Genomic DNA, 15,312 nt, shown 5'->3' with positions numbered 1-15,312 from the left:
AATACCGCATAGAAAGCTATAAAAATATTTAAGATGAAAAAAGTTATTCAAACATCAAAACAAATGGTCTGATTTATGTCATCTTTATTTTCAGTCTTTGGAGATTTTAGTGAAGCAGTTGAATGTAACAGACAATGATATAGTCCAGAGTACACTTAAGATGTTGAGTAAATCCTCTGTGTGGAAACATCGCTGTCTGGCGGCAGAACTTCTTATTACTTTAGGTATGTTTCTCCAGTAGATTCTGAATAACTCATTATTATTTGAGTTCTATGTTATATTTAAGAATTGAATACTTCTTTTTGTAACTTTATTGGGGTGTAAAAGTGTTTACCAAAGTACATTTTGTATGAAACTTACAAATATTTGTTTTTTTGTAAATAGGCCAGATTCATGTTTTTGCTGAAACAAAAGAAGAAGATGTATACACTATACTGGAACGAAGGCTGTGGGATGACCCAACTGTTGTAAGTTTATCCTTCATCTCTCGTCAAAATTCCTGATATAAGACTTGCATAATTAATAAGATTTTGTCGAACAGAAAACAAAACTCGGTCATTGAATGACAAAAACATTTAGACATATCTTAAGGTATATTTAAGGTGATACCTAACACTACAGGGAGATAACTCTGTAAGATCAGCTAAACATTTTAATCACGTTGTGTTGTTAAGGGAATAGTAAGCTTTTCAATGATTAAAATGAGTGTTTGTCAAACCAGTGTATTTTTTCTCATAAAATGGTTGGTTCAAGTTTTTTGAAACTTTTATATTTATGTCAAAGGGTCAAAGTAAATACTTTGTCAAAATTTTATGATCAAACGAGCCAAATTAATTTTAGCAAAGGTGTTGGGTACCACCTTAATACAACTGTCAGAAAGGTTCTTGACTTTGGACAGGCACATGAGCACAAATATTTTCTGAGATCTCAATTACTTTCCTTTTTTTACATCAAGATATAAATATTCAAAATGTAAATAAACTCAGATATATTTTAATTGTAAAATTTGTCTTTAACAGGATGTAAGATTATCATCAGCCAAAGCTTTGGCGGCATTGGGCATGTTTTCAAAGGCTTGTGAGAAAACAGAAAAGTAAGTATATTTAGGGACGGTTTTATTTTGTGAGTTGTGCTCACAGTACCTCTAATAATTTATATATGTATGCTTTTGTCATGTGACCAATTAATATCTTGTTTCAAACACATAGTTTTATAGTTTGACACCAATATATAATCAATGAAAACTATGCATGACTTAACATTATCTCACAAGAAATTTTTCATTAGAATTTTGCCCTTACAACAGACTGGAAAATAGATCAGTACATCATAGACAAGACAAGACAAATACTTTATTAAAGTCTCACCACTTGTTACATATGAAATATGCAGCTTTTTAAAACAAAAATTAACAACAAGAGCCACTCTATAAAGAGTTATGAGAGACTATAAAACATTTTTTCTTAAATTATAATACAAATACAACTAAAGTCAACTATCATGAATATAAAATACATTTTCCCTTTGTTAAAATTTCATAGCAGATTTAAAACCGCATAAAATACCATATTTGCATTTGTAAAAAGAAATATTAATTTCTCATTATCAGACATATGTAAAAAAAAATCTCATCAACAATACAAGCATGGTTAAAAATAACATTACGAATATCTGAATATACAGGACAGTTTAACAAAACATGTTTTTCATCTTCAACGTCATCAGTAGAGTTAAAACATAATCTATTTTCAATATCAATATTCTCATAACTACCAGTTTCAATTCTGATGGGTGCTACACCACATCTAAATTTTGCTAAAGCACTCCTGTATCTACCTGGTATATTAAAAACTAAATAATTTTCTACGCAAAATACATTTTTGAACATTCTATATGTATGTTATTTATTTTTATCATCTGACATAATTTTGTCATACCATTCTTCCTTTTTTTAAAACATACATTTTCAATATTCTTAACTAAATCCTTGTTCAAAATAGCACCATTGCACAAATATTCCATATCAAGTTCTTTAAACTTATTTTTTACTCTAAAATGCCAATTTTTTACTTTTTTACATGTGTTACCCAATATAAACACTTTTTTGTACCTACTTCCAAGTCAAAAATATTTATCAATTTTAATAGCTATTATTTGGTATAATTTCAAACACTACTGTATTATTATTTTTTTATATAATTCATTGTTTTTTTTAATCATAGGAATCTAGAAGATCCAGATGAAGACACAAGGAGCCAAGCAGTTATATCTGTGGTGGGTTTTCTTATATCTATTTATAAAATTTATAAACATTGAGTCACTTTTAATCTTTATGTTTTAATGTTTTGGATATTGGATTCACCATGGGTTGATATGGAAGGAATGCCTACAGAACTGATGGGAAATATCTTTTCATATAAAACAGTTCTCTTGTGCAGATCATTTAAAGTTCAAGAAGAGAGGAAAATATAATATTGTTTAAGAAGTTTAAATATAGAAACAGTTCAATTCTTTACATGTAGATCAAAACATAGTTGTAGTCAGTGGCGGATCCAGAAATTTTAATAAGTGGGGGCCCACTGACTGCCTAAGAGGGGGCCTGCTCCAGTCATGCTTCAGTGATTCCCTACATAAGCAACCAAAATTTTTCCCAAAAAAAAAATTGTGTAAGAACACAAGTTATCTCAATCTATATTTTAAGCCCTCTAGGGAAAGCATGAGATAATAAAATATGTATATGGGTGTAAATTTTTGATTGTGTTTTTCAGGGTACACTTGGAATGAAAAATGAAAGAATTATAAGAATCCTGTTAGAAATGTTAGAATTAGACTCCAGTGACTATGTTAGATTAATGGTAAGATATTTGTAGATACTTTAACTATAGAGGTAAATGTCATTTACTGAATTTGCCATGTAGCTGTATACTAGATCCAATTTCACGTTGTTTATTTTTTTAAATTTTACACCAAGCAGGTTAAGTACTCTATAAGAAGTATTACACTCAGAATGTTTTGCACAAGGTTAAAGTTTCTTAAGTATAGAATTAGATGTTAAATAAATGCAATATTAAGATCCATCTCTACACTTTTGAAAACATGACAATATTTACAGTACAAAATTCACTCCAGACTTACAAGAGCAATTGAAAAGATTCAAAGTCTGTCAGAACCTTGATAAATGAAAATTAAACTTTTCTTTCAAGTTCAATTGGTATTCTATAACTAGTAAAATTTGATGTAAATTCAGTCATTTTTGCCGAAGAGATACAATTTTCTTAACTTCAAATTTTAATAAGTTTTTGAACAAATTTATTTTCTGATATTTTAAATTGCTATCTTGATCTTTTAAATACCATATTCCATTTCAAGTGAAAAGGTCCAATAAAAATAACTAGGTAATAAATTGTAATTATTGATTTTAATTTCAGGTTGTGAGGACGTTTGTGACATTAAAACTTATTGACAAGAGAGTTATGAGAGCTTTAAGAGAAAGAGAAAGAGCTGAAGGACCATTGTCAAGGTAACAAAAACATTTCATTAGTTAATTCCTAAAAAAAATCAACCTTTTCAAGCAGGAGTTATTCCCCTTTTCAGAATCTAAAGGACTATGTTGTAATCTTATTTTTCATACACCAAAATGAAAATAATGTTATGCCATTGGTTGAATTCCCATTGTTTAGAAAGTTTTAAACCAATCACAACATTTTGTGTACACTGTGAAAATGTTACCCAGAATGCATTAGATTATGAAATGGAAAAATTTTCAATATCAAAATACATTGTTTACATCTTTGTAGCATTTCATGCATGAGGCAAACAAATAAATATATGTCTGTTTATGGTTTCCTGACTGACCCTATATTGAGCGCCTACCCTAAGTCATTTTATTTCCGTCATATAGTGAAAAATTAACTGAACTCATGTTAAAAGTGAAGATATTGTTGCCTAATACATCCCAATGTTCATAATCATGAATATGATAGCCGTTTAAGGATATTCGCAACTCTTCTGAAAAAATAAACATTTTGCCGCATTTTTTTTCCAATCAATATCAAAGGGAAATAATCCACAATCATTAACCATGGACAACTATGACCACGGCAAGACGGACCACACAACTCAAAATCATGGCGCAAAACATAAAATGGAAAAAAAAAAAAAAATTGTATTTATTTTGATGATGTAACCTAATCAAACAGACATATATTTTTTTGGGGCTGAATAACATATTAGAATTATTTTGAAAGGTAGGTTGATAGCTGGTGTATTTTTGTTAGAATGTTAGATATCAGAAAATTTATGTCTTCAGCCATAATCAATGTTCTTTTCAAGTAAACGGTACACAAAAATGATTTTTGCCTGCAAGGCTATCAAAGGGATATGTAAGAATATTTTAAAATGCCCCCCCCCCCTTGATTATTTTTTTTAGACAACTTTTTTTTCAATCTATTAATTTTGACAGTATCCTATAAACACTGATTACATAAATCAATGAAAAACATGAGTAAACAAGACATATTTCTATCTGTTTTCAGAGAATCAAAGAAAGCAATAAAAGCATTAGAGTCCTTGGTATCATTAGGGAGTCCAGTGCTTGGTAGAAAGTCATACACACCATCCAGGAGGGCTGGTAGTTCACAAGGACAAAATAGACTTGTACAGAGTGTGGCATAAAATTTCAATCTATTTGTTATGTTGAAACATTGTAATTTTGAAGGGTAACACTGCCAAAAATTTCAGTTATCCAGTATCTTAAATATTTGGAAAACCTATGGATATTATTCGGATATCTTATGCTGTCTTTTGTTATTGGTGTCTATCATTGTCCCGGTAAACTTTTATCTGAATCTCCATCTGTTTGAAATCAGCTCGACACTGTTCAGTCAACATTTAATAGTTTCTTTTTCAAGAACTTTTGATTTATTTACACCTGTTATTTTGATGTTTATATTCTAAGCCAATATGATGTTTATTGCAAAATATGACATTTTTACAGCTTGTCATTTTACAGTATTGTTAACAAACATAATTGTCTATTTAAAATTATAAATGTTACTATTTTAAAATCCTTATATAGAATTGATGTAAATGAAAAAAAAAAAATTTGTGATAAATATTATTTATATATTTGTGGATATTCTTTTAAGTAGGCCTTATCTTTCAATTATCATCTGACAGGAAAAAGATGATATTTTTGCTGAAGGTAAAAAAAGATCAGACTTTTAAAATTGTTTAATATGAATTTATATTTTTACAAAGCTTTTGCTGTGATATTTGTGGTCGGTGCATTTAAATATTTTATATGTTTATATAATGAATAAAGTCTATGTTATATAACAAAAGAAAAAAAGAAAAGAACATGAATTCTTATTTTTATTGGTAACTGGTGATTTTGATGGATTGCTTTTTTAGCTCACCTGGCCCAAAGGGCCAAGTGAGCTTTTCTCATCACTTTGCGTCCGTCGTCCGTCGTCGTCCGTCGTCGTCGTCCTGCGTTAACTTTTACAAAAATCTTCTCCTCTGAAACTACTGGGCCAAATTAAACCAAACTTAGCCACAATCATCATTAATGTATCTAGTTTAAAATTTGTGTTTTTTTACCCGGCCAACCAACCAAGAACATAGGGGTAAAATGCAGTTTTTGGCTTATAACTCAAAAACCAAAGCATTTAGAGCAAATCTGACATGGGGGTAAAATTGTTTATCAGGTGAAGATCTATCTGCCATGTAATTTTCAGATGAATCAGACAACCCGTTGTTGGGTTGCTGCCCCTGAATTGGTAATTTTAAGGAAATTTTACTGTTTTTGGTCATTATCTTGAATATTATTATAGATGGAGATAAACTGTAAACAGCAATAATGTTCAGCAAAGTAAGATTTACAAATATGTCAACATGACCAAATTGGTCAGTTGACCCCTTTAGGAGTTATTGCCCTTTATAGTCAATTTTTAACCTTTTTTCGTAAATTTCCATATCTTTTACAAAAATCTTCTCCTCTGAAACTACTGGGCCAAATTAAACCAAAATTAGCAACAATCAACATTGATGTATCTAGTTTAAAATTTGTGTTTTTTTACCCGGCCAACCAACCAAGATGGCCGCCATGGCTAAAAATAGAACATAGGGGTAAAATGCAGTTTTTGGCTTATATCTCAAAAACCAAAGCATTTAGAGCAAATCTGACAAGGGGCAAATTTGTTTATCTGGTCAAAAATCTATCTGCCCTGAAATTTTTAGATGAATGGGTCAACTGGTTGTGAGGTTGCTGCCCCTAAATTGGTAATTTTAAGGAAATTTTGCTGTTTTGGGTTATTATCTTGAATATTATTATAGATAGAGATAAACTGTAAACAGCAATAATATACAGCAATTTATGACTAAAAAATAGGTCAAAATGACCAAAATGGTCAATTGACCCCCTATGAAGTTATCGTTTTTATAATCAATTTTTAACAATTTTCATAAAATTTGTGAATTTTTACTAACATTTTCCACTGAAACTACACGGACAAGTTCATTATAGATAGAGATGATTGTAAGCAGCAAGAATGTTTAGTAAAGTAAGATGTACAAACACATCAAAATCACCTAAACACAATTTTGTCATGAACTGTCTGCTTCCTTTGTTTAATTCACATATACCAAGGTGAGCGACACAGGCTCTTTAGAGCCTCTAGTTTCTCAGTTCCTTTGGAATGTAAACTAAATGTACAAAGCAGAGACAAAGTAGTCTGAACTTGTCACATACTAAAAATTTAAAAGAAACATCTGATGCATATAAACCAATATATGTCAATAATGGAAAATAAAATGGATGTGACAACTTCTTACTCTTCCAGAGCATCTTACTACAACATTTTTGTGAGATTCATCTTTATAAAAGATATATGTGTCCAAGCATTTCTTGTATTTTTTTTATTTGTATGCCCATTGTCAGCAATAATCTACTGAATTATCATTAATTTTTCATTACATTTCCAAATTAACGAGAATAGTTACAAATGTCACAAAGAGGAATTTATGGAGGCATATATGATAGATATTAAGTAACTGACACTAACCCAAATCTTGATAACATCATAAAGTAATGACTTTAACTTTGCTGTTCTGGGCCCTTGGTTTGATAAAGCCAGCTCAGTGTAACAATTTTCCTCTAACAAACTAATCAAAATGAGTAACATGAGGCCTGGTGTATATATCGATTTGGGTTATCATACTCCGTATGACGGTGCAGATTTTATGTTTCTGAACAGAAATGAAAAGTTCACAACCGTAAAAAAAAAAACACACTCTTTTATCATGAAATTTAGTTCTCCAATCAACATACAATCCATATTGCCATTTTATTACAGGGGACTGCAATATTGTTTCTAGACCAAGAGGTTAAAAACTTTGAAAAAAGGATTGAAATATTGTCATCCATCTAAAATAGATGGTAAACCGTGTTGTCAGGTCACAGAAGATGCTCTTATTTGGTCTTGTAAAAACTTGTGTAAACAATAAAAATCTGATAAAAAAAACCTCTTGATACTTATTTGACTTATTGTAAGAACATTGTAGATATTTGAATATTACATTTTAAAAATAATTCAGACTTAAATAAAATAGTATATAATACGCCTATTTATATTTGCGTTTGTACCAGCTTACAAGCTAGTCAAGAGAGTGGTGGTAGTTTATGTTCTTAAGAATAAAATATAAATTCTTCTATATTTAGGACTGTGCTCAGAAAGTCATATAGTAAACAGTTTAAATTTCCCAAAGGTATCACCAGCCCAGTATACGTAGTCAGCACTTCTGTGTTGACTTGAGTTATCATTGATATGTTCATAATTATAGTTTAACTGTTAGCAAAACTTTGAATTTTGAAATACTAAGGCTTTTTCTACCTAAGGAATTGATTACCTTAGCTGTGTTTGGCTAAACTTTTAGGAATGTCTGGTCATCAAGGCTCTTCAGCTAAGTACTTTATTTGTCCTTTTTAATATTTTTTTATTCGAACGTCACTAATGAGTCTTTTGTAGACAAAACACATGTCTGACGTAAATATAAAATTTCAATCCTGGTATCTATTTTGATATTATTCACATCATAAGCACATCACAGCTTCAGGCCTCCTCTGAACATTTGAATGTCCCTTCTTTGTATTAATTACCTTAACTAAACAAAAAAATATAAGTATCTTTTCATCTTGACCTCACATAGGTTTCTACACTTTATCTTTATGCGCTTTTAACTAGTTTCTTAACTGCTATCAAATAAACTTATCACCACCTTTAGAATTGACTATTTTTTGAGTAAATAAATCTTCCTAGTTGGATGTTTTAGATTAAGTACATGATTTTGATTTTATATACATATGCACAGTCATGGTTCTACAATCTGTTGATACCTGCATATTATCACTGCACAAGGTCCTCCCATTTTTTTTTTACTGTTTATGACATTTTTACATTAGATTTATTGTGTTTTGATAGATATCTGTGTCTAAGATACACATGATTTTCATTAGTTGTCCTTGGCTTTTAAGTAGCTGTCGGTATACTTCATATTTGTTTTTCATTCTTTGTTTTGGGCTTGAATTTGCCGGTTATATTTTTCTTTGAAAGTACCACTTGTGAGTTATGTCCTTCAATGGAAAAAAGTTCTTCAATTATGTGCAACCTTAGGGCATCATTTCCCATTTAGAGGTGACCACCTGCACCCCTCCAATATTGATTGTCATTATGCAGGTTTATCAAAAAATAATGTTTGTTCTAGAGGTGCTTAACCATTATTCCCAAATAACAGCAGTGCTGATTTTCAATTACTAGAATTTAGTTTGCCTAATAATTCTTGCAATATAGCGTTATATTTTTTCAACAACTCGCTCAAAAAAGAAAGGAAGTGATGATGCCCCTAAACGCACGAATGATGTTCACTAAAACCATATTTTTTTTACACAAATGCAACAAACTCCAACTTGGTCTATTGTTTTACATTCATCCTTAATGGGTACTTTTTTTTTGCTGACCATGCGTTTTGAGTTTGCTCATTGTTTGATGCTGTATGGTGACCTATAGTTGTTAATTCTATGTTATTTGGTCAATGGTGGAGTTTATCTCATCATGCCCATTGGCAATTAATTGAACCACATCTTATTTTTATAGTAATTAGTTTAATGAACAAAAATGGAGTCATACAAAAGCAACTAACTGAGATTTTCATTAAAAAACTGTAACACAGAGTGAAATGCAAGTTTTGAAATTAAAGCAGTAATACTTTAACTTATTAATTTCCTCGGAGTTCGGTATATTTTAGTTATTTGACTTTTAGCTATTTGACTTTATTTTTTTAGAATAGGTTATGTAGTCTAATGCATAACTGTTGTGGGAACATATTGATAATCAAAGGGAAAGCTTATCTAAAGAAAAAATTATACCTGAAATAATTTCCTGAAATAACAAATATTACACTATTGCCATAAGTTAGTTCTACAAAATATGCAGTAAGTAGAACGAACAGACGTTAATGGCTTTAAAACATCGTTCAGTGATATTAAAACAGACAATATCTACGCTCTTTAACCGACACTCTTTCTCCATCTATCTAACTCTTGTCCGAGGTCTAATATTTCGAATACTTTAAACAAAGGTATATCGGAGCTAAACATAAGGAATTGTATTTAGTGGATAGTTTTTTCACCTATAATAGACGGGAAGGAAATATTTGAATGAGAAAACAAGAAGCGGATTCAATATATTATAGATGAATAATTCTTATATGATATGCATATTAGAGATTACATTTATATGATTGATCGTGGTGAAGGCTTCCGGTAGTTTCTTTTGAAGTTACTCATTTTTCGATAGACGACGTTCACGGCACTACTTTTTGTAACTTATGAAAACAAGATGGTAAAACGTTTATTTTCTCTTCGCAATCAACTTCACATTAAATAATAAACACAAAACAATCATTTGAATCATTTTTCCTATTTAGGCAATAGCAAATGTCATGGATGCTCAAAACATTGTGTTGCATGTTTACGTATAAAAAATGCGGTTATTATCCTACAAAATCTTAAGTTTTCAAAATTACTTACAAACAACAAGTATAGCCAAATGAGGAGCTAAAACAAATATGAAATCATTTCCTGCGTAAAAGCCAACAAAATAAATCGGACGAAAATTCTTTATTTCCAAAAGTAACTGACGACTATTTTAGTTTTATCCTTAACAGGTTTTTTTAAACATGTGATTTTGAAACAGAGGAGTGAACATTTTTAATACTTTACCACGCATATACGCTTTTATTTATCCAGGTTTCAGTATGTACCTTTTTTTTGGCGTTGACCAAAAATATTCTCATGCGGCAAGCCAATTAAATGACACAAATATATAGTTTATCTATAGGGATAACAAATGGAGAAAACAATTTATTTCAAATTTTAAAGATTTGTTAGGATTAAACATATTTTTAAAGGAATATATTGGTGTATAAACTGGATCTTTATTTGTTTGTCGATGAATTGATCCACAAACGAATTTCCGTAAAAAGGCGTAAAAATTCAACGGTTGTATGATTTACCGCTGTTCGACGTATACAGCCAATCTAAAACGAAACACAGATAGATATATTGTCTTTGTCAAAGGTTAACACAGTCTGTTCTGTTTTTCAAAATATCCCAATCCTCACAAAATCAGAAGCGTATTACTAAATGTATGCTTAAATGTTTTTTAATTGAAATATTCAGTTGATAGATGATCGTACTACATAGGTTACTCTCTCTCCTCCTTTCAATCGCACAGCTCTACGTGCATATATCTCTTTGTTAGATTTTGTTGATGCTGTGTAAATTATGTATGAATTGTTGAATATCTATGATAAATGTTACACATTTTAGCTGCTGAATCCCAGTTATTATCATGTTAAGTTTATATGTCTGTTTTAGTGACCCACACACGTGTGTCATTAGAACGGAATTATGTGCAAATGTTTTCAATTTTTGAAGTTAAGCTAGCTATTAAACCAGGGTGACACGCTATTGTTGTCGAAAAATACATTTACCAAGACAGAAACATAAAATTTGTTTTTAGTCATTTCGAATAAAGTCTAGCGTTTTGTTTTGTCAGGTTTTATGGACTTTCCCCTTTTAGAATTTACCTAGGTCCGAGTATGGTAGTTTTGTTCCTACATTTCATTTATGCAACCATTTAAGAATTGAATGCTTCTTTTTGTAAATTTATTAGGGTGTAAAAGCGTTGACCGAAGTACATTTTGTATGAAGCGCGGAAGCGCTTCATACTAAAAATGTACGCACGGTCAACGCTTTTACAACCCTATAAAGTTACAAAAAGAAGCATTCAATAATTATAATTACATTTTTCAGCTATGATCGTGAAAACACGAATTTTATATTTTTTGTATGTTATTCACCTGTGCATTTTATTGTGGGTGTTATCTTGAATGAAAAGTTTTATTGAGTGATGCAATTGCTTACGGAATAACAAGTGATGTGCAGTTAGCCAATCAAAATAAAGTATTATAATGAAACATACATCTAATGTAATTATAATCTAATGGATACATTGCTTTTTTTTTACGGATAGACCTGAAATGATTCTAAGAAGCATAAAATAAATCCAATGCGTTTGCGTCATTATAATTAATTCTAATCTTCCAGTCTTGTACTTATCTCTTCCTCGTCTACTGCATTCGATCGATAAACCCAAAACTTCGGCATGATTAAGATTTTTAGTTCTTCATCAAATTGAAATTCCGTTTCAAAATGACAATTTGGAGATATTACATGCACCTTTTTACCGATTTTGTTAATGATCAATTCGGTGTGCCCTGTTCCAATTTTCATTTTAAAAAAATTGTCGTATCCATCCACATATATTACGATTGTGCAATTATTGTATTGCTCTTTCTCTGGAAAACACTTGAAGATTAACGATCGAAAAGCTTGTGCAAATTTGATGCCTTCTATCTTTTTACCACCCTTTGCAATGACACCAGCATATTTATGAATTGCAACCGACAAAGTGACAAATTCATTGTCTGGACGAAACTGAAAAAGAATAGGATTAATCAATAAGACATTTTGGAAATAATTTGTAAGAAAGAACATTTAAGACGCAAATGGGTTATAAGAGCATATATTTTTACTGACCCTATCTGAAAAATAAAAATGACAAAATAAGATTGTTCAAAACGACATTTGTACGACAATTAAATTGAGACTCTATGACCCTTTCAAAAGACCTCGTTGAAATATTACGTTTCCATTGGTTGCTATCTCATTGACTCTCTTGTATCTTGCATTAAAATGAAATAACAGAACATGAAAACCGTACTGATGAATATAAAAAAAAAATCAAAACTTTACGACAAAAGAGATGATTTCAGCTTTCAGATTGAGGACTTTCCATTTTTAAGTAGCAACATTCAAGCAGCACCTGCATACGAGGTATATATCTCCCAATTGATACGATATTCTCGTACTTGTATTTCCTATCACGATTTTCTTGATAGGGGGTTGCTGCTCACAAGGAAGCTAACCCTAACCCTAAACCAAGAGTTCCAAATGGTGAAGCCGAAATCATCCCTTCGTAAATTTTACAGACGCCATCACGAGTTGGTTGACCGTAATGGGATAACCGTTTCACAGATGATATCGGATATATTTCTAACGTCGTAACTACAATCCCCTTCCCTTTCATGAATGTGACATACCGAATTAGACTATTTTCAGGATTTGTTATAAAATGAGCAACACGACGGGTGCCACATATGGAGCAGGATCTGCTTAACCTCCTGGAGCACCTAAGATCACCCCTAGCTTTTGATGGGGTTCGTGTTGCTTATTCTTTAGTTTTTTATGTTGTGTCACGTGTACTATTGTTTGTCTGTTTGTCCTTATCATTTTAGCCGTGGCGTTGTCAGTTTATTTTTTATTTATAAGTTTGACTGTCCCTCTGGTATCATTCGTCCCTCTTTTACTGCTGTCCAGTTTTCGCCCTCTTTTTTCAAGTGGTGAATTTAATATCTTGGTTCTCTTTTGAATAAAGAATTTTACAACTAAAGTTAAAACTTAATACTGGTATTTAGTTATACTTGACCACTTTTGACAGAAGGTAATTAAGTGACTTAAAACTATTGAAAAAGATTGTTAAATCCTTATGATTCGAAACATATATCTGAGTTTCCATGTAATGCGCTGTTAATTATTTTTCCGTTTGGAGAATTTACATGACTTTGTGTTGTTGAATATATCTCTTTACTACTTATATAACGAGTTCAAAATTGTAACCCGGCACCACGTAAACGACGAATCAAAGAATTCAACTTTATACATAACTTATTTAATATGGTGTTGCTTTAAATAGATAAAAAGATACACATAAGGGAGCTACCATTTGATTTTTATGGGGGGGGGGGGGGGGGGGCTAGGATGAAATTTGAAAAAAATAGGCAGGACAGGAGTTTTGAGTAAAAAAAAAGGCAGGATGAGACACTTGCCAAAAAAAAGAGTCAGGATGACAATTTATGTAAAAATAGTCAGGATGAACTAAAAAAAAAAAAGGCAGGACCGGATAGAGTGAAAAATAAAAAAGCAGGACAGAGATTACAACTAAATAAAAATGCAGCCTGACAAAATTTTTCATCCTAGGCCCCCCCCCCCCCCCCCCCCATAAAAATCAAATGGTAGCTCCCTTATACATTTTGTATTTCAAACGATCCCATTCATTGCGGTTGGAAAATAAAAACATTAATTACCACTGTGTATCATCGCCACCGGAAATTGGGTACTAACGAAGCGGAGAGAAACAGAAAAAAAATAAACAAGTTAAGAATTCATTCAATTTAAAGCATGTCCACTCATTTGATGAGGGTGCCGCTGAAGAAATGATTTTCTGATATATAATTCTTTAAATTATTAGGCCGATAAGTACAAAATAAATACAAGATTTTGTGTAATACTCCAAAACTTGCCACTTAGTACCGGAAAATTTCGAGGTCTATCGTCCTCCGTAGCCCCATTCTCAAGATATTGAACTGTTTTTCATTATTTTTCCAGACACGATTTTAGATTATTATAGTATGGCATCATATTTACTGAAATTTGTTGTCAAAAAGATGCATTTTAAAGAATATAGACCATAAAAAATAAAGTCTAGGGTACGGCAACTTGCTCGTGTTGACAAATTTACTGTATGGCAACTTGTTTTCAACTGTATGGCAACTTGCTAATTTTAGACTAGTTATTTACCGCGACCTTTCAAAGAAAATAAAGTATTAAGTTCAAATATCTAAGGTGGGGGGGGGGGTGGAATGTTAAACTGTTTTTGTCCTTTTCAAGATTTAAATTTGTTTAAAACTGTTATTTGACTGATAAATTTTAAAAACTGTTAACTGTTTTCGACTCACTGTCTGTAATCTGTTTTGTTAAAATTTGCAATGATGTTAATTGTTTATTTGAAATTGAGATTCTTGTTATCTGTTACTTTATGCTTAAAGTGTTCACTGTTTTTTGACACTATTTTCTCTGTTAACTGATCTTAACTATTATTAACAAGAATCATATTAAAATTTGCTGTCCATCTCTTACTTAACGTTGCTTCCGCAAAGGAGTGACATAAACAGCATAATTATATGTAACTGTACATGTCTTTAAACAAATCTTCAGTGAGTATAGTAAATCCTGGATTAAATTGAGAATGGAAATGTCAAAGAAACAGAAGCCCGACCAAATAGAAGAAACAACCCAACGCACTGCAGCGAGAAAATTATGCATTAGGGTCAAGTCACAGATAGGAAAAAACTAAAAGTTGTGTACGTTCGTACAACAAAGTTTATGATTAAAAATTATATAATTGTCCCGAATAAACAGCTGTCATGGCTACAAAGAGCTATTGGAGTAACAATTATTTTAATAAAAATATAAATCTTCAAGTTTGTAACATCTAGTTCAATTATTTATAGTTTTTCACTTGCTTTTCATCACGATATAATTTAAGAGACGTTTTTTCAAACACAACCAAATCACCCACCATGACAGCAATTTGTCCAATCACAAGAAGGATTTTCGAGCATGCGTATGCTGTTGCCATAGTGAAGCGTCTTTAAGTTCAAAGGGCACAAAAACCGAAACTATACCGACTACGTCGGAAAATTGAAATACATACAAGACTTTATATAGCAAAAGTTACGGACTTAAGTTGGGTCATGCAGGTGCAACAAATGCGGCAGTGTTAAACATGTTTAGAGATATCTCATGCCCTTCTTTATACGTCTAACTAATGTAGTTATTTCTGGCTTCTA

General features: G+C 31.2%; 1 protein-coding gene across 7 annotated transcripts in view; it reads left to right on the top strand.

Moving 5' to 3' along the window:
• LOC134724732 (uncharacterized) overlaps positions 1–4,780 on the top strand; it is a 30,266-nt gene extending 25,486 nt beyond the window's left edge. For 6 of the 7 annotated variants that reach the window (XM_063587930.1, XM_063587928.1, XM_063587932.1 and 3 more), the window contains 7 exons: positions 95–224; positions 385–467; positions 1,020–1,093; positions 2,223–2,274; positions 2,769–2,855; positions 3,429–3,520; positions 4,536–4,780. In XM_063587930.1, the coding sequence (XP_063444000.1) occupies positions 95–224; positions 385–467; positions 1,020–1,093; positions 2,223–2,274; positions 2,769–2,855; positions 3,429–3,520; positions 4,536–4,674 (657 nt within the window). In that variant the 3' untranslated portion in view covers positions 4,675–4,780. The remainder of the gene's footprint in view (positions 1–94; positions 225–384; positions 468–1,019; positions 1,094–2,222; positions 2,275–2,768; positions 2,856–3,428; positions 3,521–4,535) is intronic. The other variant, XM_063587933.1, reaches the window with a different exon arrangement.
• The last annotated feature ends 10,532 nt before the right edge of the window (positions 4,781–15,312 follow it).

This window comes from Mytilus trossulus, chromosome 7, assembly GCF_036588685.1.
Source record: "Mytilus trossulus isolate FHL-02 chromosome 7, PNRI_Mtr1.1.1.hap1, whole genome shotgun sequence".
Lineage (NCBI taxonomy): Eukaryota > Metazoa > Mollusca > Bivalvia > Mytilida > Mytilidae > Mytilus > Mytilus trossulus.
This window is presented reverse-complemented; position numbering and strand designations above follow the sequence as displayed.